This window comes from Rhipicephalus sanguineus, chromosome 2 (assembly GCF_013339695.2).
Source record: "Rhipicephalus sanguineus isolate Rsan-2018 chromosome 2, BIME_Rsan_1.4, whole genome shotgun sequence".
Classification (NCBI taxonomy): domain Eukaryota; kingdom Metazoa; phylum Arthropoda; class Arachnida; order Ixodida; family Ixodidae; genus Rhipicephalus; species Rhipicephalus sanguineus.
Genome location: NC_051177.1, coordinates 52,692,765 through 52,717,766, shown reverse-complemented (window position 1 = coordinate 52,717,766; position 25,002 = coordinate 52,692,765). Strand labels below are relative to the sequence as shown.

Genomic DNA, 25,002 nt, shown 5'->3' with positions numbered 1-25,002 from the left:
GCCGCCAAACGCATGCCTATGCTCGCTTGTGCTTGGATGCACGTTTAATACCAATCGATCGCCAATCGATACGCAATCAGTGCTGATCAATAACCAATAAATACCCAATAATTCATAGAAAATGGGACGAAACGCACGACTATTCTCGCTTCTGATCGGATGCACGTGTAATATAGATCGATAGCCAATTAGTATTGTTAGATAACCAGTAAATACCCAATAATTCATACAAAATGCCGCGACACGCATGGCTGTGCTCGTTTGAGCTTGGATACATGGATAATAATACCGATCGACAGCCAATCGATAACCATTCACTACTGATCGATAACTAACCGATGCAGATTGCAACCTTGACGAAACCAGATGAGAATTACTTGGACAATTTGGACTTCATCGGGCCAATCCATATCGATCGATACGCAAAACTAATGGAACACAATACCGACATGGCATTGCCATACAATAATAGAATAGCAAGGCGTGGGAAAGGCAAGTAAGGTTGAGGAGGATAGAAAAGAAGCAAGGTGTGTGATCGGGCTACTTGGTATTCCATGGCGACGTGAACAGTGCGTGAAACACACAAAGGCGAATAACCGACGAGGACTAGCGCTGACTTCCAACTGAAATTTATTAACGCGAACATGGAACACGAGAACAAGATGGCGTACGTGATCACCGCTCATTCAATTGCGCATGACGGCTCACATGGAAAGGTAACCGCGAGATACAAGGAAGTAATTTTCCTCGTGTCTTTTCGCGGTTTCTTGTGGTTTTTGCTATATTACTTCCTTGTATCTCGCGGTTACCTTTCCATGCCTGCCGTCATGCGCAATTGAAGGAGCGGTGATCACGTGCGCCATCTTGTTCCCGTCTTCCATGTTCGCGTTAATAAATTTCAGTTGGAAGTCAGCGCTAGTCCTCGTCGGTTATTCGCCCTTGTGTGTTTCACGCGCTGTTCACGTCGCGAGAGAAAGGAGGACGCCATCAGCTCCGCTCTTTCCTCAGTCTTCGCCCCACTATGCGTAGCTGCGCCAATTTTTAAAAAATATGTTGCGTTTATCTCACCTTTCTGTGATAATAAATGGCCGATGACAGAAAGTTGAACAAGTTTCCACGTGTTCGTGATAAAAGAAGGTAGGCCTGCAGGCATTGCATAATTAACTTGCAATATTGACTTGCAATAAGAAATGAAATGCCTGACTAGTTATCTCTCGCGGCCTCCAAGTGGGCTGGATTGACAGGTAGCGCTGCATACCTGCGCATGCACACATGTGTTACTGTGTCTACTTTCTTTTCCGGCGCAGGGCGTCTTTTCACTCGATCCATGTCGCGTGTCTCTTGTGTCCATGTCTGCCCACCTACCTTAATTATCATGAACTGGCTTAGTGTTTTTTTAGTATCGCCTTAAAGTAAAGCTGCATCGACATCCGGATCTTATTGAGGCGTTTCTTTTTCTTACGTTACCTTGGCTAATCTACTTGAAGCACATCGATGCACTCGGTAGGAAAAATAAAAATGGAAAGGCTACGCGGGGAGAAGCTGTGGAGTGACCGCAGTTTGCTGAGGAAGGCTTCCTATATCTGCCGGAGGCAAGTGAAGGAGCTGCCGAGTTTGTCCTTGTTCGACCCGTGTGTCTTAGCTTTCAAAGCTAACTATACGTTTCTGGGAGAATGGTAAGGACACTAATAAGATCATCATTACAGCGATAAGACTGGCAACGCGAATTTGCATCTTGTTATTTCACTGAACCAAAGTAAGTGTCCGCGAGGTACGCATAGCTTAAAGCTCTCGCACCTCCTTTTCAAGCGCGATGCTAATTTAATCACCTGTCAGCGCTAATCTCCCAAGAAGAACATTATGAGCCCCCCAAAAAAAAAGCCGCCCAAGTGCTAGAACAGCACTAAGTTATAAAGAAACAAAGGGTGAATTAAAGGTGCAAAGCAAACAAACGAAACAACCTTCCTACTTTCTCTCAAGGCTTCTGGGGCTCAGGTCTGCTAAGAGTGGAAATTTCATTAGCAACAAACTTAATTAATTGCATGCGGTTCTTCACCTCCTTTCAAGACGTCCTGCGCGTTGACGCTTGTATACGCCCGCCTGTTGCTGTTTTTCTTCTGTCCTTCCTGTGCATGTGTGTTATGACGCAACAGCAGACGGAACGCAGACGATTCGTCTTTCTGTCGTATATACTGCAATCACTTGGGATGGATAATGCGGTCTTATCGTAGCACGCAGCGTCAGTTCCGATGATTAACGGCATGGGGTGCTGAGAAACGGAAACGTGGGTTGCGTTCGACATGATGGTGGAGGCGTGAACTGGAGCGTGTGCAGGTAATTTTGCACCTCGATAAATGCGAGCGCGTCTTTTTGGAATCGATTACTCAGCGCACGAGCGAGGTAGATAGACTTCTGCACAACAGGGTGTACGAGAACAGCTTCGATTAGTGACAAAGGCAAGAGTAACAAAGTCGAAAAGAGCGAACCGCGAAAGAGTAAACTTAACAAGTCCTTCGTGTGGCGTACCCTGCAGCCCTGGCTCCCCATTCCCACCACTAGGCCACTCCCTAGATAATTTGTCAACGTGAAACATCCGCAGACCTTTTGCGCCATACATAATCTAAACGTTAGCTAAGGTAAATTTTTATGGACGAGCTTTGCTTCTATAAGACAGACGGCGCGACAAGGCTGATGGACTTAAGTGTTCCTATATAATACACCAAGCGGGGGCACACAGAGATGGGAGCACAGATGGGATCACATCCGCTAATTTGTTCTAAAGCCACGCTGCAAAGTCGCTCTTCGCGCGCTCAGGTTTCTTGCCTTCTTTACGCCAGCCGCTAAACGTTGCAAATTCATTCCCTCTAACACAGAAAGTGCTTGCTGTTTGATTTCTGCAGCCTTAACGTGCCGCCTTAACGTGACGTAACGTCACATGACATCGTATAGCTGAAAAATCAGGTGAGGTGCCTCCGATCCTCGAAGAAGGGCAAAACGCCGTGTTGTTCGTAACCTTCTTTTTCTCCTTGTGTAGTGCTGCGCTGTAACCGAGTTCAAGATCATTCTTTATACGCCACATATCGTGTATGAATGAGAGCAGACAATAATGCCAAGGAAAGTATAGGGGATGTTATTTCTAGTAATGAACATATCTGTTTGCATTCTCTTAGCGGTCGTCTTTCTCTGTATTCCCATCAACTTCTGTACTCGCACCTGATGAAAGATTTTGTTGTACAGCTATGTAAGCATATCATATCTTCATCTGTTTGTATAATTTTAGCTTTTATTTCTTTTGTTGTTTGTACTAAAATATGTACCCACTCCTGCTATGTCTCGAAATCGAGACAGCAGTATTTATGAATAAATAAAAATGTGAAGAAAGTAAAGTGGACGAAAAGATAACTTGCCGCAGGCAGGGCCCGAACCTGCGACTGAACCGGCACTGACTAACACTTTAAAGGGGTCATGAATCACTTTTCTAAGTATTAATCTAATGGCCTCAGTATCGGAGTTTACTGCCTCCCGAATCGATTGCCCCAAAAATTTCTCAAATCCGTCAAGAATGAGCGGAGTTGCGGGGTTTGGGCGCACGCTCTAAGCGCTTTTTCTCTTTTCTCGTGCCGACGAGCGCACTGGAAGCTACACGGGGAGGGATGGCACGGGGGAAAGAAGTTACGTCAGCGTGCGTCATGAAACGCGATCGCTCTCCCGCTGTGATTCGCGTGCGCGAGCGCGGCTACCGTGTACTGAGGAGTGCGGCAAGTGGCGGCACCCCGTGGCAAGAAGCGCATCTGATCCGAACGCCGCTCTCCATTTACGTCGGCTATCGGCCAATGAGGATGCTATGTCTTTTGCGACGCGGCGATGCAGATTGCGCTGTCAATCTGCAGACGCCCCGCCCACCGACGAGAGTGAGAACCGGCCTCTTGTTTGAAAAGAGGGCACCTGAGAAAACAGCAACTTCGCGTTCCGCTTGTAGCCATTACGCGGCGCGCACGACTGCAATATTTGGCTGAGCAGTTCATAGCCGTGTCAGCTTTCCCAAGGATGTGTTTTTTCAACAAGCCCAAGGGGTGCTTCATGACCCCTTTAAATGTAACATATATACCCCATAAAGTGGACGGGAGGATGGCCGCCGCCGTAGCTCAGTGGTAAAGCATCGGACGCATTATTCTAAGGTCGCAGGTTCGGTCCCTGCCGGCTGCAAGTTATCTTTTCATCCACTTTACTTTCTTCACATTAGTGTGCTAATTACTAGAAATAACATCCCCTATAATTTCCCTGGCTTTATTGTCTGTTAGTTCTCATTGATATTGCGTCTAACAAAGAAAAACGAGCCCTTAAAAAGTCATCTTCTCTCCTACATGTCGTATATGTAGTACGTAGTGCTTCTGATTATTTTTCTCTTCTCTTATTCTTTTATTAAGGTCTTTTTTTATTCTTATTAAGGTCCTTAGATGTCTCATTGAACGCGAAAACTGACCATCGGCGTCCAGCGGCTTCGGCGACGAGTGATGCGAAAAATCATCGTCACGTGATGACGTCCGCGTATGACGTCACCACGGCGTCACAGATCACCAAAATTTGCGACGCCAATAGACGTCACGTGACGTAACGCCAAAATGATGACGTCATAACATGACATCGTAGCTGAAAACCAGATGAGGTGCCTCCGTTCCTGGAGGCAGTGCAAAACCACGTTCGGCGCAGGAAGCTTTCGGAGGGTGGCGGAGCAGGATCAATACATCGACTGATAGAAGAGCCAGGATAGGTGCCAGTTGGTTGTACACAGTGTAAACTTTGCGCGCTACAAGGATAAGAGTGGACGAGGAAAGAACGATACGGGACAACGGTTGTCCCGTATCGTTCTTTCCTCGTCCACTCTTATCCTTGTAGCGCGCAAAGTTTACATCGACTGAGGAGAAAAGGATGGCTTTCGCTTTCGAGTCGTATTAGGGAAATGCAGGGGGGACCCTATGAGTTTTCGTTCTAGTTGTTCTAGTTTTGTGTGTTTCTTCAATGCTACTGTCATGTTGATGGGATAACCGGCTCAAACGCAGCCTATATCTTCATGTTTTTTTTTTGTCATATATAAATAAATACAAACAACAACAACAACCACGACGACGAAGTTAAAGACAATGACGGGAAAAATTCAGTCTAGTTGGTGATTTAGCATCGACATATTTGCACAGCGCGAGATGAATGAGGACGGATAGCGCCTGTGTCGTGTACTCTATCCGCCCTCGTTCATTTTGCGCTGTGCAAATATGTCGATGGCAAAAAACTCACTCGAGCACGTATCATTGCATTGTCAAAGAGATACGGCCGTATACATTTACTATACTTCACTGCGCGATTTCGAAAGACGTACAGAAAATGGGCGAAGCATGTGCCCACTGGGGCGAGCAAAGTTGTCACAATATACTGGATAAGTCGTGTTAGGACAGCACGAAGTCCCTTGTCGGAAAGGAGTTGTGCAAACCGGGATGAGCGACAAGTGGAACCAAAAGCGCCAAGAGCGTTCTGCAATACGTACAAGCGAACCAAAAGCCGATGAAATCCCTTTCGTAAAAAGGTAGTGACAAGCGCGCAGTGAAGCAGTGAACAATAGCGTTCTTTTTTTTTTATCGCTAGGCGAAACGGGAACTTCGTGCTCTCCTAGGCAAGAATCTAAGGGCGCCGTGAACATTTACTTGTTCAATATGCCTTCATTTTTCACTTTTGAACAACCTCGAGAGGCCTTCGCGTTTGCTTGTTTATAACACTGCCAACCTTTCTGCCCTTTTCTTACGGAATTTTATAGTGACAGCGTTTCGTTTCTATGCGCATACATTTATCGTTGCTTACTTAAGTTTTGCCGCCTTATTGCTGGCAAGTGAACGTGCTGTACGTCTGGCGTTTATTCAACCAGTGAAAAACAAAAGAACAGTTTAGCGTTTTTTTTTTCTCTTGCCCAGACAGGTTTCGTTATGTACACTGGATACGTTGGCACCTCCTTTGAAAGCGGGAAGAACACCGAATAGTTAAAAAACTTCAGGCAGCTTCCCGCTATACGACGTTTTATACATCAGGTGCAACGCTGTGTAGGCCAGCGAGACGTCTTACAGTATAGATGCGTTCGCACCACGAAATAGTCCGACGATTTTACCACCCGTAGCATTTTCTTCGTTAGGCTTATTAATAAATGATGGTGTCTTGTGCCTGGGATATAAACAAACCCCGTTTTACGGTTGTCAATAAGTTGTTCTCGACCGCATAGCGCCTCGTTGTTTTCGCTTCTTTGTGTTTCGTTTGCAGCCCTTCGCGATGCATCACGCGCAGCTCGATCTCGGCTCACACGAGCGTTTACAACGACGAAAGCCAATCGCGAGACGTTTGTACTCATACATCTTGCAGGCCGAACTGTTTCCATAGCTTCCGCAGCGTTGCACATGATGTGTGAAACGGAGTATAGTGGTGCCAAACATTGATGAAACAGCAGAGCTGAACGGCCTTCCTTGTTTCTTTTTACTGTTCTCTTTCTATATTCCTCTCGTTCTTTCACTTTCTCTCTGTTTGAAATGCGAAGCATCTCTTAGCGAACCCTTGGCAATTTGAGCGTTTCTATCTGCCTATCTATGTATATATCTAGCCGCCTACGTCTGGATGCTCTCATGATCGCCTCCTTCGCTTGGTGCAGACCAAAGTCGATGGGAGGGTAAGAGGATTTGACGATTATGACTGTCGGGTCATGACATGAATAACGTGAAAACCATGTCGTGTACGTCGTCAAACCCTTTCCTCCAGACACGTGTGGCATATACCCGTTTACCACGGGCCGCGGTGTACGGGTATGCGCCACAGGTGATTGGCGGTTTATATCTACCCAGGAAAAGCGAGAACAGACATTAGCAATTTAAATTCGAGAGCGTTAAGAAAAACCGACATCGGCAGCGTTGACCCGACGAACGGAAATAAAAATTAGGATCCCAGCAAGAATCAAACCCAAGCATTCTGCGTGGCAATCGGAACTTCTACCACAGAGCCACGCCTGGTCTATAGACTGGTTTCGAGAAAAAAAAAAACCTTTGCAGGCGTAATATCGGTGAAACGTCAGTTGTGGTTGTGGTGCTGGCTATCTAATTTTACAAGAAAGCAATGAACACTACATAGTAAAACTTCGGTGATACGATCACGGCTTTTACGAATTTCGGGGTGATACGAATTTTTCTGTGGCCCCGGCCAAGGCCCATTAGCCTGCAATGTATTGGAGTACGGTTGTTGCGAACCGATTTGCACCCCGCAACGTTTGATACGAACTTACGCTAACGCACAGGTACGAAGAGGTGCTGCCCGCGCTGTCGCGGAAGATCCGGCAGTCACGCGCGGGCGCGGGCATACTCGCTGCGCAACCATCCACGGTGCGTCGTTGCCTCCAACATAGTGCGCGATAATCTTGGAGGCCTTTAGGCGCCTTCGCGTTTAGATTACAGATGACGTTGACGTCGCTCCTTTTTTTCTGACGCCTTGACGGGTGTTCCTGTCGGTGCGGCCCTGAGAACCACTAAATCAAAACGTATGCCAACTTTCTTTTATCGCATACTATTTTCCATGTTTCCTTGTGATACGAATTTCGTATTTCTGGCAACCACGCGAGATTCGTATCACCGAGGTTTTACTGTATTCCTATGACAAAGGCGTCATATCAGATTAACGTCTGTGGTTCCAGTGTTGGCTCCGCTTTTATAGCAGTCTAATACACATCACATTAGTATTCCTATGATTCAGGAAGCTATATTGAAGCATTGCTCGACCCCAGGGGAATACATTAACGAAAGTTACATATGGTATTCACATAATTGCACCATAAAATGCATTAGCTTCGATAACACTGACGTATGTGCTCTAACGTGAGGGCTGACGTTACGTCGCACCATAAGTTACCCTTTTAGGTCCATTGTTGTCGACGTGGCTGGTAAGCTCACGATGTGCCCAAAGCTGCTACAAATACAAAGACGAGTCGGTTCACCTCGTAACGCTTGGCTCAAAGCCAAAAAATACAGCATAGAAATATTGGCTGATTGCTTCGAATGAAACCGATTCCCACAACGCGTGGGATCTGCCGAATCTTTTCTATCTTTAGTTTGTCCCTTTCTTTCAATTTCTTTCTCGTACTTTCTCTCTTTTTCCTCTTTCTTCCCTTTCTTTCTATCTCTTTCTCTCTGTTTCTGCCTTGCTCTCTGTTTCTTCTATCTCTTTTTTGTGTCTATTTCTTCCTCTCTCTCTCTCTCTGTCAATTAACGCGATAGCGTTAAATAGCTCGTTTTGCAGAAATTCTGGTGTCGCCGTCCGTGTCGGGGTCGACGTCGACACCGGCGAACCCAGGCCGCCTGCGTGGCAAGCAGGTGTTCTACCACAGAGCGACGCTAACTCTTGAAACTGCTTCGAAAAAAAAAAAAAACACTATATGAATGTCATGTAGTGGAAGGAGTCTCTTTAACGCGTGTAATATTGCGTGGCAGAAGCGTAGAATCGCGCCAGGTATCGAAACTTGTGAATTGCGCAACCAATGACTGTTTTAAAGGCCCGTGCACGAATTACAAAGCGCTCTCACATATTAAGTCATCATCACCAGCGAAAGCATCAACAAAGTGAACAGTTGCGTATGATGATGCGTTGCCTTACGAACGCTTAGTGGGTCCTTCGCTGATTAGCAATAGGAATAATTATGGCATAGCGGGCACTTAACAACTTTACTTGCAGTAGGCATTCTAGGATACTTTGGAACGGCCAATGTTATGCGCACAGTCGTTCGTTTCCCAGCGGCACGGTTGAGGCAAGCACTGAGAACCGAAACCAGGTTGGCAATTGAGAAGGCGATGCGTACGGGTCCCGATTACGCTATTGCGTTCTACTCTTGGAGGCGAAGATCTATCTATCTATCTATCTATCTATCTATCTATCTATCTATCTATCTATCTATCTATCTATCTATCTATCTATCTATCTATCTATCTATCTATCTATCTATCTATCTATCTATCTATCTATCTATCTATCTATCCGCCTACGTCTGGGCGCTCTGCTGGTGGTCTCCATAACTTGCAATATACCAAAACTGGCATAGCAAGGGATCAGTGTATGACGAACACGATTCACTGGTCCCGACATGAATTACGCAAAATACCTGCCGCGTACGTCATGAAACCCTTTCTCTCAGTCACGTGTGGCACATACCCGCAAACCAGAGTTCATGTCATGCGGGTATGTGCCACAGCTGATACAGAGTCTCAACCAACACTGTAACGGCGAGCACACACATTGCACACACGCAAGGAAAGTGATAATAATAATAATAATTGTTTGGGTTTTATGTCCCAAAACCACGATATCATTATGGGAGACGCCACGAACGAAGGGCTCCGGAAATTTTCACCATCTGGTATTCTTTAACGTGCACCGAGATCGCAAGTACACGGGCATCTAGTATTTTGCCTCCATCGAAATGCGACCGCCGCGGCCGGGGTCGAACCCGCGACCTCTGGGGTCAGCAGCCGAGCACAGTAACCGCTACACCACCGCGACCGACGCAAGGAAAGTGAGGGATCTGAAGACAGAACACACCTGGAAGACGATCAACTACCATCCACTCGCGTGGCTACTTGCAGCGTCAGCTATGCTGCCCGGCTTTCTTTCTGAAGTAATTCGGCATTGTCACATATACCAACATAGGAGCCCGTGCATTTCTATGCATGGACCATAACTCGTTACGTTACACGGACGGCCGGACACACGGTTTGCTGAGGGAATCGTCCACAAATGGCTACGCATTAAAACTTGCGTTCTATGTTATGCGCAAATGTGGCTCCATTGAAAGCCGTGTTTCGCAGCATACGAATACAAGACACCTCGAGCGCTCATTTTTCTATGACATCGTGCCACGGATCTGGCAGCTATGGTATAGATGCCGTCTCGACAGGTCGATAGCGTCTACGTGTCGAGACTGCCACTGATGCCGCGACCTGTATGCCAACGCCTGTATAGTGGGGTGTTCCGCCTATTGCCGATGCGTCCTTCTACTCTCCTTCGATATCGTTTATAGGACATTCGAACCACGTCGACCCACGAGTGCGTTATATAGGTCATCGTGTTTTCCGCAAGGCGGGCACCTAGTGCTGTAAGTAAGCGTTGCATCTGATGAGTCTGTGCCTCTATAGTTAGTTCAATGCGACGGATACCAGTGAACTAATCGCATGCAACTGCATGCACGTCGACATAATGATGTAGAACTTAAAAGCATTCATATACACGCACTAAGAGCTCTGGTCAGGTAAATATGCATGTACGTTGCCACAAAAAAATTGGATGGGTCCTTATGGAATGCCCTCCACAACGTAAAGAAACGCACTTGACGCTAAAATTAATATGAAAGAGATTTTTGTATAATTGATCTTAGTTAATTATTCCATTAAATGGAATATAAAAATGCCCTAACAAGCGCAACATGACGGCACACATTTATGTAATTGGTTTCACTTAGTTGCGGCAATTTTTAAAAGTACTTGGCTCTTGTTATGTGAAACATCTCGTATATATAATATACACCCTATGAAAAACTACTCATCAACCTACCAAGAGCTCTGGGTGTTTTCGTTTGCCTATACTGCTTTTTATTTAAATCCTCGGCTTATATCCTCGGTTCGTTTGCTTTACTATTGCTAACCCTTCACATCAGAGGTCTCAAACACGCGGCCCGCGGCTCACAATGAATAAAATGTTTGTGATTTTGCTAAATGACACTCCCATTATTTACTCGCCTATTGCGATTAGGAACGCTTTGCTCAGGTAAGCTACAGCGGCGGGACTGTTCTCAAGCTTAGTGCGGTACTCCACGCGATCACCATGCGTTGAAACATAACCACAGGAAAAACAAAATCTATATTTCGCAGTCGTCGTCCAGATCTTAGCCATGTTGAAGATCTCTATCTATATATCTCATCCTGACCCCAAATCAAATCACACACTAAAATGATGCATATACGAAATATGGGAAATTCTTTCATTCAAATAGCAGCGGTAGATGACGTATTGTTTACCCCCCCCCCCCCCCCCCACTGCTTTTACCCTCAGCAGGGGCGTAGCCAGAAATTTTTTTCGGGGGGGGTTCAACCATACTTTATGTATGTTCGTGCGTGCGTTTGTATGTGTGCGTGCCTATATACGCAAGCAAAACTGAAAAATTTCGGGGGGGGTTTGAACCCCCCCAACCCCCCCCTTGGCTACGCCCTTGACCCTCAGCATCACTGTCTCGGCCCTTGCGGGACTAAATTTCGTGCCTGCGGCCCGCTAGCTGAGGTGAGTTTGACCCCTGCTTTACACTATGAATGTTATTATCGGCCTGCCTTTGCTTTAGTGACGTTCCAATGGCCACTTGGCAACTTCCGTGCAGTCGTCGTTGCTTCAGTTAGCAACGAAAAGTCCTCAACACAGGATTGAAAGAAATGTAAAACTTTAAAAAAACTGACGCACATCCTCCTACGGTAACCGGAACTGTTCAGCCCTGGTTCCCAGCTGTCGTGAACAAGATGTACTTCAAGATCACTAGTGCATTTTTTAAAAGCGTCTGGGCAGAATAAAATGGCATAGTCTTTGGACAGGCTTTATTTTCTCTTCGGTTCTTCTAGTCTTGCCCCATTCCCGGTAACATCTCTTCTTTTAAACTCTTCTTCTCTCATCTCTTTGAAACATTTTTTGTTTGTTTTTTACAACGGTCCCATCACTTGGAACAGTGAAATATTTGTGCCTCCTAACGTTCACTCTGTACTACGTCCGTCTTGTTTACTTCCTTGTTTAGCTTAAGCTCCACTATCTGAGCAGTCTACTGTTTGCCTAATAGAAGGAGCAGTGGCATCATCACTCACACTCTCAACATTCCTTGAACACAAGCTTTTAATCAATCAATCAGTCAATCAATCAATCAATCAATCAATCAATCAATCAATCAAATATTTAACGCGCCCAGGAACAACTGTAAGGTCTTTGTACGGGCGCACGCAAAAATAAAACAATAAAAATAAACAATACAGCACAAACAGTTTTCAGAAATAACAAGAGCAAAAACGCGTAGAAAAACAGAAAAGAACAAAAAAGGGGAGGAGTAAAATAAGACAACACGATAAATATGGAAGGGCATTGAAAACTTAGATTGCATATATACAACTATGCGGTAACACGGAGAAGGAAAGGCTTTGCACATTGTGCCATACTATGTCAAGACAGTGCAAAGCTCGGATAAAAAACAATGACTGCGGACTATGAAAAACGTCAAGATCAAGAAAATTAACATTATAGAGACTTTGTATTCTGTGAACGGCAGAGAGAGAGAAGAGAGAGAAAGGAAAGACAGGGAAGTTAACCAGAATAAGTCTCCTGTTTGCTGCCCTGTACGTGGGAAGGGGAAAGGGGATGTAAAAGAATGAAAAAGTCGAAGAAGAGATGTGACGACAGCACGCGACAAAATACAACAACAACAAAACAAAGTCATGACCATAGTCCAAGTATTACACAGCAACATTTTCTGCCAACAGTCACAGTTTGACATTGAGTCCGGTCGCTTGAAGAAACCGCAACAACGCCCTCATAGCGGCTCGTGCTGAAGACCGGGTAGGCCAGGGCCCTAGGATTTTGTTCTCCGTGAGAGGGCGGTTGTCCAGCTGGCCTAATGCGGCTGAGAGGGCCGCTCTTTCGGAGCTGAAGCGGGTGCACTCACAGAGAAGGTGCGCGATTGTTTGGCTGCACCCGCAGACTTCACATGACGGGCTCTCAGCCATTCCAATAATAAACGAATATGTATTTGAGAAGGCCCCTCCCAGCCATAGACGGACCAGCGGGGTAGAGTCACGTCGTGATAAACTGGATGGGATGCGTAATTGAATATCAGGGTCCAAAGTATGCAGCCGTGCACTCGTAAGTGTCGATGACTTCCACTCCAACGTTATACGACGGGCTAGCCCACAAAGTTCTTTTGCGGCGCCGGCGTCCGATCTTGACAGGAGAATGGTGATACTACTGACACCATCGTGAGCGGATAGGGCAGCTGGGTCCGCTTGGTCATTTCCCTGAATGCTACAGTGACTAGGCAGCCACTGGAATATTACTCGGTGTCCTTTTTCTATTGCTTCATGGTGGATTTTCCTGATTTCCGCGACGAGCTGCTCATGTGAGCCATGACGTAAAGCGGAGGGTAGACTTTGGAGGGCTGCTTTGTTATCGCAGAAGATAGACCACGAATTAGGTGTCTGCTCCATGTAAAATTGAAGAGCAGCACGGAGCGACTTGTTCAGCAGCTGTAGTTGAGGTTCCGTGAAACATTTTAAGCTGAATTGTGATAGCTCTTGCTGGAATTATTACAGTGGCGGTTGAGCTTGTAGTCATAACTGAATCATCAGTATAAATATGGGTGCGAGCACTGTGCACCTCATGTAAATACAGTAGTGCAGCCTGTTTAAGGGCAACCGATGACATTCTTCTTTTCATCGTAATTCAAGGTATGTTAAGGCGCGGTCGATGTAGGTACCATTTAGGCGAGGACGGTCTTGCTGCAGGCGTATAGTTCGATGGCAAAGGAGTACTATGGGCAGCACTAATGTGGCTGAATGTTATATGCGGCCTTTTTGCAGGTAAAGATGCGAGATGGTGCGAAGGTACCTGGGCAAGGTGTCGAATATGCGCCCTGAGGGTATCAGTTGTTACGTATGTTGACACAGGATGGTCTCCTGCAATGACGATTGTTGCCGCTGTAGACGCACATTTCGGAAGAGCGAGGAATGTGTTTAGAGCTTGAGCTTGCAGGCCCTGTAGTGCATGCAAATTTGTTTTGCAGGTATTTCCCATCAGAGGAAGACTGTATCTCGCAAAACCGAGAAATAAGGCATTGTAGAGCTGCAGAATAGACCGCACTGATGTGCCCCACGACTTTCCACCCAGAAACTTAAGAAGGTGCGCTATGGTAGTCAGCCGTCTCTTCAAGTACAAAACATGTGGCGTCCATGATAAAGCACGGTCGATGATTACGCCTAAAGAGCGGTGCTTCCGGTCGTGGGCAACTGCTTGCCCATTGACCGTTATTGTGTACTGCCGCATTGTCTTGCGTGTAAATGCGACAAGGCAGCACTTCTCCGGTGACAGTTCTAGACCTTGATTTTTCAAGTACAACGGGGTCAGCGTAGCTGCCTTTTGTATCCGGGCTCGTATTTGTAGGCGTGAAACTGCAGATTCCCAGATGCAGATGTCGTCCGCATATATAGAGACATGGACTGTATTGGGCAAACATTTCGTGAGGCCAACGAGCACAAGGTTGAATAGTGTCGGGCTTAACATACCACCTTGTGGCACTCCATGTCCCGTTTGATGGTAAGATGTGGCACCTTCCTCAGTGACCATGAAAGAACTTCTACCAGTCAAAGAGCTGCGCATCCACACGAATGTTTGGCCGCCGATTCCGACTTCAGAGAGAGAAATGTTTTAATGAAAAGCTGGAGATGTTTGCCTGGCTATTCGCCTGACATGCTACTCCAGGTCAGTCAACGCGTCTATTATAGCGCCATGCGTTGCATTGTTGTAGGCGCCTTTTATATCGAGGAACAATGCTTCTGTGAGGCGTTTCAGGCGTTTATGATGTTGGACAAACGTGACTAAGTCAATCAAGCTGTCAATATAGGAGCGCCCACGTCGGAAGCCTGCCATAGAGTCTGGGTAAACGTTGTACTATTCCAGATACCACTCCAAGCGTGTCAGTACCATCCTTTCCATAACCTTCCCAATGCAGCTGGCTAGAGCAATGGTTTGGTATGATGACTTATCTAGCGGCGATTTGCCAGGTTTAAGAAGTTGAACCAAGCGGCTGCACTTCCAATCTGGCGGAACCAAATCCTTCCTCCAGGACTCATTAACCATGGTCTCTTGGCATCTGGAAAGACACGTAAAATGGTTCGCGGATGTTGAATCTCATAGAAGTGACCATTATCCTAATTATCTGAAGATAAAGGTACTATCCAAGGGCACCTCTACCGCTCTCCGACGAACTACTGACTGGTCGGCGTTTCGGCTGCACATGGAGGAAACGTGTGAAGGTATGGTTCTATCAGGTTTTGACAATGAGATTCGCAACGCCATAAAAGAGTCTACGCGCACCTTTCAGACTTTTCCGAATTACAATGAATTTGAAGCCGAATTACAGCTCCTACCGGCGATTCGCAGGCGCGCGGAAAGAAGATACAGACGAATCAAATCAATACACGACCTCAGAGAGGCAAGACAGCTGCGAAAGAAGGTTGAGCGCCGTATTGACGCACCTCAGTGTAAAAGATGGAAGCTATCCTGTGAGTCCTTGGATCCACGTCAACGTTTGTCTGAAAAATACGAAGGACCGTTCGCGTACTTTGTGATCTACCACATCAGCGTTTCCCTTTCAACTCTCTCGCTCTGACGCAGGGTCGAAGAGAGATTGAGGTGGCTGAAGAATTCTGCGCGAAACTGATTGGCATTCAGGCTACACGTGCATCTATACAATGCGTCACCCCTGCGTCTTGGTACTCCCGCATGGACCTCATGTACTCAATGGAGGAGCTTGAAGCGGCGCTGGCAAGCTGCAGGCGATCATCTCCTACGGGGCCTGACGGTGTCACATATTCAGCAGAAACCTTGAAGAGAAGGCGCGACACGTGCTCCTGTGAACTGCAGAGTGTTGAAAGAAGCAGGCGGGTACATGAAACGGTCTATTCTCTCTGGCTAACTTACTCGGAATTCGAAAATTAACTGAATTGAGAGCTAATAATAATAATAATAATAATAATAATAATAATAATAATAATAATAATAATAATAATAATAATAATAATAATAATAATAATAATAATAATAATAATAATAGTAATAGTAATCAATCAATCAATCAAACGTTTATTTAATGTGCCCAGGAACAACCGTAAGGTCTTTGTACTGGCGCACAAAAAAACAAAAAAAACAAAAAAACAAAGGAAACATTCATAATAAAATATCAGGGATAAAAAACGTTACAAAATTGCACATATACAACTATGCGCAGGCAGAAAAAAAAATATCAACAGTGTACAAGGCTATGTAAGTACAGTGCAAAGCTCGGAGCAGAACAAAGACTGGGAGCTGTGAAAAACATCGAGCTCCAAAAAGTAAGCATTGTAAAGACGTTGTATCCTGCCAATGGTCGAATGTTCACAGAGGCAGGCGGTTACATGAAAAGGTCTATTCTCTCTGGTCAGCTTACGTGGAATTCGGAAATTAAGACAGTTGAGCAGTACAGGGCAGGATATGATACCATGCACAAGCTTGTAAAGAAATAACAGATCAGCGCGATTTCGTCGGCAGCAAAGTGATGGCAATGATAATAATCCAGCAGCGTTAGAACGAGATCCAGAGTCATTTCTAGCGAAACGATGGTTGTAAATGCTTAGGAATTTTTTCTGGACTCGCTCAATGGCGTTGCTGCTGGAATTAGGAATGCCATTCCAGATCACAGATGCATACTCTAGTTGAGGAAGACATAGCGCGGTGTACAATTTTCGGAAGGGCACAGGAGAACGGAATTCTCTAGACATTCTGCAAACACAGCCTAGGGTGCGAAGACCCCGCAAAGCAACACGCTTAGCGTGAGCAGAAAAGTGTAAGGTGCTATCAAAAAGAACACCTAGATCATTGATCTCACACACCTTACACAACGACACAGAATTGACAGAATATAAAAATGGCACACTAGATGTTTTTCGAGTGAAACTCATTACCTTGGTTTTTGAAATATTTAAGGAGAGGTTATTGCTCCTGCACCATTCTGAAAAAGAACACAAATCAGATTGCAGCAAGCGACAATCGATAACTGAATGAATTTCCTTAAATATCTTTATGTCATCGGCATACAAAAGGAAAGAAGAATTCCGAATGACAGAAGAAACATCATTAACATAAATTAAAAGGAGGAGTGGGCCCAGTACCGACCCTTGAGGAACCCCACTAGTAGCTTTATACAAAGAGGACGTTTGGCCATTAACGGCAAGGTAACATAATCTATCAAGAAGATAACTATGGAGGAGATTCACAATTGAAGAATCAACATCAAAGTGTGCAAGTTTATCCACAAGCAGCGAATGGCTGACAACATCAAAAGCTTTGCTAAGGTCACAGTAAATAGCGTCAACCTGTCCTCTCTGCGAAATAGGCGTGGAGACTTGCATCATGAAACTGGCAAGATTAGTGACAGTTGAGCGGCCAGCGAGAAACCCATGCTGATTCACAATCAATGAATTTTTTTACATCAAAAGACAATATTTTGTGAAGAGCAAGCTCAAAGATTTTGGATGCGGCACAAAGAAGGGGAATAGGGCGGTAGTTCGAGACGTCACTTTTACAGCCAGACTTAAACACTGGGAAAACACGAGCAGTTTTCCACATGCTAGGAAACGTTGAAGCATGCAGACACTTATTAAATATGGTAGTCAATACTGGGACAAGTATACTGCCATAGGCTTTTAGTATGGCAGAGGGGATGCCATCTGGGCCAGCTGAAAAGGATGGTTTCAAGCGCTTAATGCATTCTGAAATGGAATCTTCATCTAGCGACACAGCATCAGCTGTGCCAACTGCCTTAACCTGTCGACCGTTACTAGCTGCAGAGGCTGGAGACTTATAGACAGATGAAAAATGGATGGCAAAACAGTCAGCAACGGCTTGAACTTCTACTCCATTTGGGTCCAGTATCCTGAAGGACTCGCCACTATTGCTCGACCGTTTGCGCACATACTTCCAAAACTCAGCCGGCCTGTCAGACGCGCTTTTTTCTAAAAATGAAATATATAGACTGTGATCCCGTTTATAAAGGCGCTTACAAAGAGTACGAAAACGACAGAATTCTTCCTTCAAATGAGTGGATGCAGAACGTTTATACTTCCTGTGTGCACGATCTTTATGTTTCAGTGCACTTATAAGTTCTGATGAGAACCAGGAGGGATATTTACAATGATGAGGTGTATACTGGGGAATGAACTTGCGCATGCTGGTCAAGATAAGCTCCGTAAACTGATCGACTTGATCATCAACATTGGGTTTGTCAGTTACCAGTGACCAATCTGTGGTGGACAAGTCATGGTACAAGCCAACGTAGTCACCTCGCTTGAAGGCAAATCTGGGCGTTTTGTCGATTTTTCTGGGAAAGCTTGGTTTTTCTGGTGAAATACAGAGTGTTAGTTTGAGTGGTGGGTGAAATTTGTCAGGACGAACAAGAGAGATGTGAGAGAGTGATACTTCGATAGGTTGATTATTAGAAATACACAGATCTAAGACGTTACCACAGGAATTGGCAATACTGTTGTGCTGCTGTAGGGAATTAAAAGCGAGAAAATCTAACAATCGAAAATCTAACAATCGAAAATCTAACAATCTAACAGTACGCTGCATTTGTTCTTTAAGAAATGATGATAATGAGAAAATTTAAGTGTGGTTCAGTCAATTCCTGGTAATGGACTAATTGGCTTTCTTCAAGAGGCAGCAGCATATCTTCGAATCCGGATGATAAATAAATAGCAAAATATCAAAATGCTGTGCGTCTGCGCTCTCACAGCAATATCTGATGAAACCATACAGACGCCAGCCACCAGCAGCGCAGCAGTTCATTACTTGGACAAGAGTCACCATGGGAACACACCAGGAAGACAGGAGGACATTGTTCCACGCAAAAGTGCAAGCAGAGATGCCAGACATGGACGGAAACAAGATATCGACAGATTGAGTGAGCCTGTGCACTGTTACGCCCGCACGGCAAAAGCCCGTTCGTAACCCGGAGAAGCGGGTCGATTGACCTAAGTACTAGGCGGAAGCGTCGTCTGGATAATAGAAGGCATTCTTTGCTGACGTTTCAGAGGGATTGCGGAGTATCAGTTGGTCGTGTCCGCTGATGCGCTCCGTTCGTGCAATATCTATGTACGACTGTCGTGATTTGCTCCATTGTCAATACGCGAAGATACGAGAAGGACTTTGAGCGAAGAGTACCACTCGGGTGGCTCTTCCGCTCGCTCGCTCACTCACTCACTCACTCACTCACTCACTCACTCACTCACTCACTCACTCACTCACTCACTCACTCACTCACTCACTCACTCACTCACTCACTCACTCACTCACTCACTCACTCACTCACTCAAAACTATAGGAAGTTGAGCTAATTGGTAAGGACTCATCAAGAGAGGGATTTATCATGACGTTTCTGTCGTGTGGTTCTCTTCTTTTGCGTCCGTGTCTGCAAGCCTTACCTTCTTTCAATCAATCAATCAATCAATCAATCAATCATTCAATCAATCAATCAATCAATTAATCGGTCGGTCGGTCGGTCACTGAAGATGCTCTACGCTCCTGCTGAACGCGGGCAACGAGCGTTGTTTTTGTTTAAGCCTAATCACGTTTCAGTGGCTCCGAAGTCACTGTGGCATAATGGGCCAGCCACTCCCCACTCCTATCCCAGTATACAGTGAGATGGTCTGATTGGATGAATTTGGAGTTCTACAAGTTTGTCAGAAACTTGTAGAACCAGTTCGGGCGGAAAGTGCTTGCCGAGAACGGTTGTTCATGCTCGACTTGATGTTTTCAATTGCGTCGAACATTCCGTTTTTCGTGCTGGTCTATTTACAGCAACTTTTATGTTCTGTGTAAAACTATTCTCGATACGGTGGCCTGTTCACCTGTCAAATAAGAGTACCAGCAGTGCTCGAAAGCTGCTCGCGCCCCAATTAACACTAAACGTAACCACCAAATGTTTGCTGGATATTCTAGTATAGTCTTACTTAATAAATGTCTTCTGGATATAGATTCCGTAATTCTCTCCATATTTGTATGCCCTTCATATTTGTGCTGAAATCCGTGCTGTTCTTGGAGTCTTGTGACATTTTGTCCTATCCTTTCTTCTCCCGATCTACGGTTTGCTCTCGCTGTGTCTCTTTCTCTTATTTAATTATCAGGACAGGTTGGTGCTAATGTGTGGCGCCGGCTACTCCTCTTCGCTCGCATAACAGTTGCCGTCGCAAAGTAGTGGACAAACACAAAACCATACAAAGAGACACATGAACGAATACTCACGCACTTAGCCCCAGTTCTTCAGGGCAAACAAAGGTCCACTCAGCAAAAAAAAGTTCACAAAGCACAAGTATTCACACAACCAAAATGTCCACAGTGTTTCCAATTTTATACTGTTCTGAAAGTTTTCTATCGCCGTCGACTTTTTTTGTGTTGTTATTCCTATGAGTTTTCGCATGATGGGACCTCGGTGTGGGTAATCCTATTATTTCACGATCTTCGAGCAATGAAGTGATAAGAGCTAGGAACCGAAGGAGGCCCCTTTAAACGTTGATAAATTATAGAAAGTAATGCGAGCGGCGACTGAGCTTCTATATGTGCTAGAAGCTGCCAGTAACGTTCTAGTTGTTGCGAAGGCACTTATTCTTTGCCTCACTGCGCAAGCAGCTTAGCTTCGCGAATGCGCAGCGGCGATGCGCTTAATTTTCGGGTAGTGGCTTATCACTAAGCCTCCCGGTTCCCCTTTAGAAGTAAACTAATAGGCAAACAACGAACAGTAGAAGGGTGGATAACGCTAATAATAGTATTATCTGAGGTTTAACGTCCCAAAACCACAATATGATTACGAGGGACGCCGTAGTGGAAGGCTTCGGAACTTTCGACCACCTGGGGTTCTTTAACGTGCACCTAAACCTGAGTACACGGGCCTCAAACATTTTCGCCTTCATCGAAAATGCAGCCGCTGCGGCCGGGATTCGATCCCGCGACCTTCGGTCAGCAGTCGAGTGCCATAACCACAAGTAATACCTTAGCCAGCCTGTGATTTGTGAACTGGTACAAGCTAACAAGACAACTAATTGCACAGAAAAAATGCGCAGTTACTGATAGGATCGGATGGCACTTGATAATACACCGAACGAGTAACAAGCGCTTCACTTTATAACATATGGATGAACCTTAAAGTACATGTAACACGATAACGATATAAGAGACTTCGGTAAGGAGAGAGAGGCAAGGAGGTTAACCAGACGTACGTCCGGTTTGCAACGCTGCACTGGGGGAGAGGGATAAAGGGGTGAAAAGAAGACCGAAGAAAAGAGAGGGATTGACAGAATCACACGCGCACTTGGGAGAGCGCATCAAGTCCACAGGCGGCCGCACAGACCTGTTGACATTAAGTACGTCAGTAACGCTTTCGTCGCCTTCTGCGCCTTCGACGCACATGTCCATGGTTCCTTTTCTGAAAACCGCCAAGATAAAAAGGAAAGAAACAGGAAATTGTCATTGCGCCCTCTGCTTCCAAGAACAGAAAAGGCGAGTGCAATTGAACCCCCGTTTTTCGCAGGGATAAGGCTGAAAATAGCTTGGCTGTTGAATCCAGTGTTCATTCGACGAACGGCAGCAGTGTTGTCACTATCGCTGGAACAAGTGAACAATGAAACTAGGCCGAAAGGACGCTGTTGTGCTTTTCCATTGCAGGTTCATCCCTTTGTTTCTGATTGTCATGGGAACGCTACTCATATTGAGCAACATTTCACTAGATGGTAAAAAGCGATAGTGAATCCGAGGTAACGTGTTCTTACCGTATTACGTATCGCAATACGACTGCAACGCCGTCTTTCAGGACCTTATCAGCTTTAAACCGACGCGTTCGAGGATAGCCGTATCGATCACAACGCAGGATTTGTTTCTGGGTGCTTTGCAGTGAGCTGTGCAACAATTCCAGTAAACTTGGCATAAGAGGGCTATTTACTACGGGGCGCAAGAACTGTATCGCGCTTGCTGGTTAGACTCGGAGCTGAATGAAAGGACTGCTTCAATATCAAATATCAAATATCAAAGCTACATGCATACACATGTACCCGTCTCATCTGTTTTAGCCGAATCACATTCAGCCTTCTCATACCGACCTTCAAAGCTCGCATGTATTTACACAGTCTAACTTCTGTCAAAGGGGTTCATTACGGGAGTGGCAATACTCTTATTTTGTGTTTTTTCTTTGCTATTGTACAGTCAGTCATAAGAGCTTATTCGGGGCACCCGTGCCCTTTGTCGAGCTGTCAGCCTCCAGCTGAGTCCGTTGAGCAACCTCAGATTCTCCGTTCGCGCTGTATTATGAGTGCGGTCTGTCGCATGCCTCGAAAATGGAACCTGCGCTGCTACGCAACACTTCTATTCAGAAATGCAGGCATGCGCTAGAAAGCTCTAGTTTCGTGCGCGTGTATCGATGCAATAGAGTAAGTCTTTCACTTGGTTAAGTTCATCCAGTTTTGCTTTTGTCTGTCTAGGTGCCTCTCGCATTTTCACTGAAACAATTGCACTCCGCAACGCTCGCTATTAATGTGACATCGATAACTGGCTGCCGCAGCGAATCGGGCGAGCCGGCTTGTCAAGAACATACACGCGAGTAATATACTTGCAGGATAAGTTTCTCGCTTTCCGCAGCCAAGCCGGATATGTTTCGCTGTCTCTCATGCTGCGTCCGCCTGGTATGCAGTGCGAGCTGCGTGCCTCGCTTTTCGTGTTTTGGTTTAACGCCGACGGTACGCAGACATGCGTTCGTTCTTTATGTCTTGTCTTTTTCGCAGTTGCTCTCTTCTTATTGCAACTGCGTTTCCGGCACATTGCGCCTACTATACAGATATCGTGTTTTAAGCGAAGCTTATACGATAATAATAATAATCATTGTTGGGTTTATACGTTGCAGAACCTCGATACGATTATAGGGACGCCGTAGTCGAGGGCTCCGGAAATTTTGACCGTCTGGTGTTCTTTACGCGCACCTGAATCTAAGTACACAGGCCTCAAGCATTTTGTCTCCATCGAAATGCGACCGCCAAGGCCTAGATTCGATCCCGCGACCTTCGGGTCAGCAGCCGAGCACCAAAACCACTGGACCACCGTGGCGGATGAGCTTATACGAGTTGCAGACTTCGGTGGCCCGGCGGCGGCGGCGGCGGCACAGTTCGCGAAAAAACCTGCGCCGGCAAGTGTACAGAAATGCGGGCATACACGAATAGACCCTAGAAAGTGCGCCGGTCAAATGCGTATTTGTATGCGAAGATTTCCAATAACTCACCCCGCCACGGTGGTCTAGTGGTTATGGCGCTCGGCTGCTGACCCGAAGGTCGCGGGATCGAATCCCGGCCGCGGCGGCTGCATTTTCAATGGAGGTGAAAATGTTTGAGGCCCGTGTACTTAGATTTAGGTGCACGTTAAAGAACCCCAGGTGGTCGAAATTTCCGGAGCCCTCCACTACGGCGTCTCTCATAATCAAATCGTGGTTTTGGGACGTTAAACTCCAGATATTATTATTTCCAATAACTCATGCTCTCAATCGTAGGCTTGTCGGTGACCAGCTGTTTCTCATGTGGCGATCTCATCTTTTATCGCGGTCACTTGTCATCTCACGTTGCCACATTTCCTTGCTGTATTTCATTGTTGTATTTCATTGTTTGGCGCATGACCGTCTTTGTTGCCTGTTGCAACAAAAGTGTTGCGTTGCTAAGCAAGCAGGTGAAGGTCCAATTCCCGGCAGCGAGCAAGGAAAAAAGTTAGGAGGCAGCACTGCGGAGAGTGATATCAAGAAAGAAAAAAGAATGATAGGTCAGGTGCGCACACGCCAAGCTACGCTTCCCCCACTCTCCCGATAGGAGAGGGGCTCCATTTTTTTTACGTCTTGAATTCGTGTCGAAGTATTAAGGAAGCTAAACAATATCGCGAGTTTTGGTGTTCGGGAACTATCTTATGATATATTACAATGGGATATTGCTAATCTCACTATCTCTCTCTGTAGAAAAAGGAAAGCATAAAGCAGGAGAGCCGCTAGATGCAGTCTAGCGTGCGATTTAATTAAATAATAATAATTGTTGCGGTTTAACGTCCCGAAACCACAATTTGATTATGGGAGACGCCGTAGTCGAGGGCTGCGGAAATTTTGACCATCTGGTGTTCTTTAACGTGCGTCTAAATCTAAGTACACGAGCCTCAAGCATTTTCGCCGCCATCGAAAACGCGGCCGCCGCGGCCGGGATTCGATCCCGCGACCTGCGGGTCAGCACTCGAGCCCCATAACCACTAGACCACCGTGGCGGGTTGAGATTTAAATAGAGCAAGGAAATGTGGAGGCAGAGAATGTAGCCTAATTACGTATTACCGGGATATCTAAAAACCGTTAAGTGTTGTCCTGGCCTTTCGAGGCACGTAAAAAAATGTGACAGCGTTAATTATCACGGAGACAAGGACCTGGTTTCACATATGTCACCTAGGAATGTTTAAAAATACTTTTAGTGCAAATGTCTTACCTTGTAAGTAAGGAATGAACTTGCACATGAGCTCTCCGAACACGAAGTTCCTGAGAAGGCTTCCGATCAAGGTGAAGGGCATGCAGAAGACTCCCAGGAGGAGATCACTCACGGCCAGGTTGACGAGGAAAACGTTGGTCACCGTGCGCATTCGTTTGTTCTGCACCAGAGTGACGAGCACCAGCACGTTCCCCACCACGGCAAACACAAATATGACCACGTACAGTCCGACGCGCACAATCAGATCCGTCGCATCTGGCAGGCCGTCTACTGAGCTCGCAGTTTCCGGCTGTGGCGTTGTGAAATTCGGGACGCCGCTTCCGGGGAACTCGGCGAAGACGACGTCATCTGGAAGTGCGACTGTGGACACTGCAGACGGCTCTGTGACCGGCGACGAGGTGTTGTTGTACAAGGGCCACTGCACGTTCAGCAAGGGGAGAGTGCTGATTAATCTATTAATCATGGTCATTCTACTTAATAGGCGCTGCAGGCTATGCGACCTTGAGTGTTTGCACTCTCGCTTATGTTGCACGACTTACAAGGTCGTCAGCTTAAGTTTCGTTCTTCTGGCGGGGTATTACTTTGTATCGAGGTGACATGTCCAATAGTAGACGTGTCTTCAAAC

The 25,002-nt window shown here is 45.9% G+C and overlaps 1 protein-coding gene across 1 annotated transcript in view; it reads right to left on the bottom strand.

Moving 5' to 3' along the window:
* Positions 1-24,737, bottom strand: part of LOC119381589 (cholecystokinin receptor type A) — a 158,355-nt gene extending 133,618 nt beyond the window's left edge. Inside the window, exon 1 of the mRNA XM_049412836.1 lies at positions 24,378-24,737. Coding sequence (XP_049268793.1) covers positions 24,378-24,528 — 151 coding nt within the window. The 5' untranslated portion in view covers positions 24,529-24,737. The remainder of the gene's footprint in view (positions 1-24,377) is intronic.
* Between the last annotated feature and the right edge of the window lie 265 nt (positions 24,738-25,002).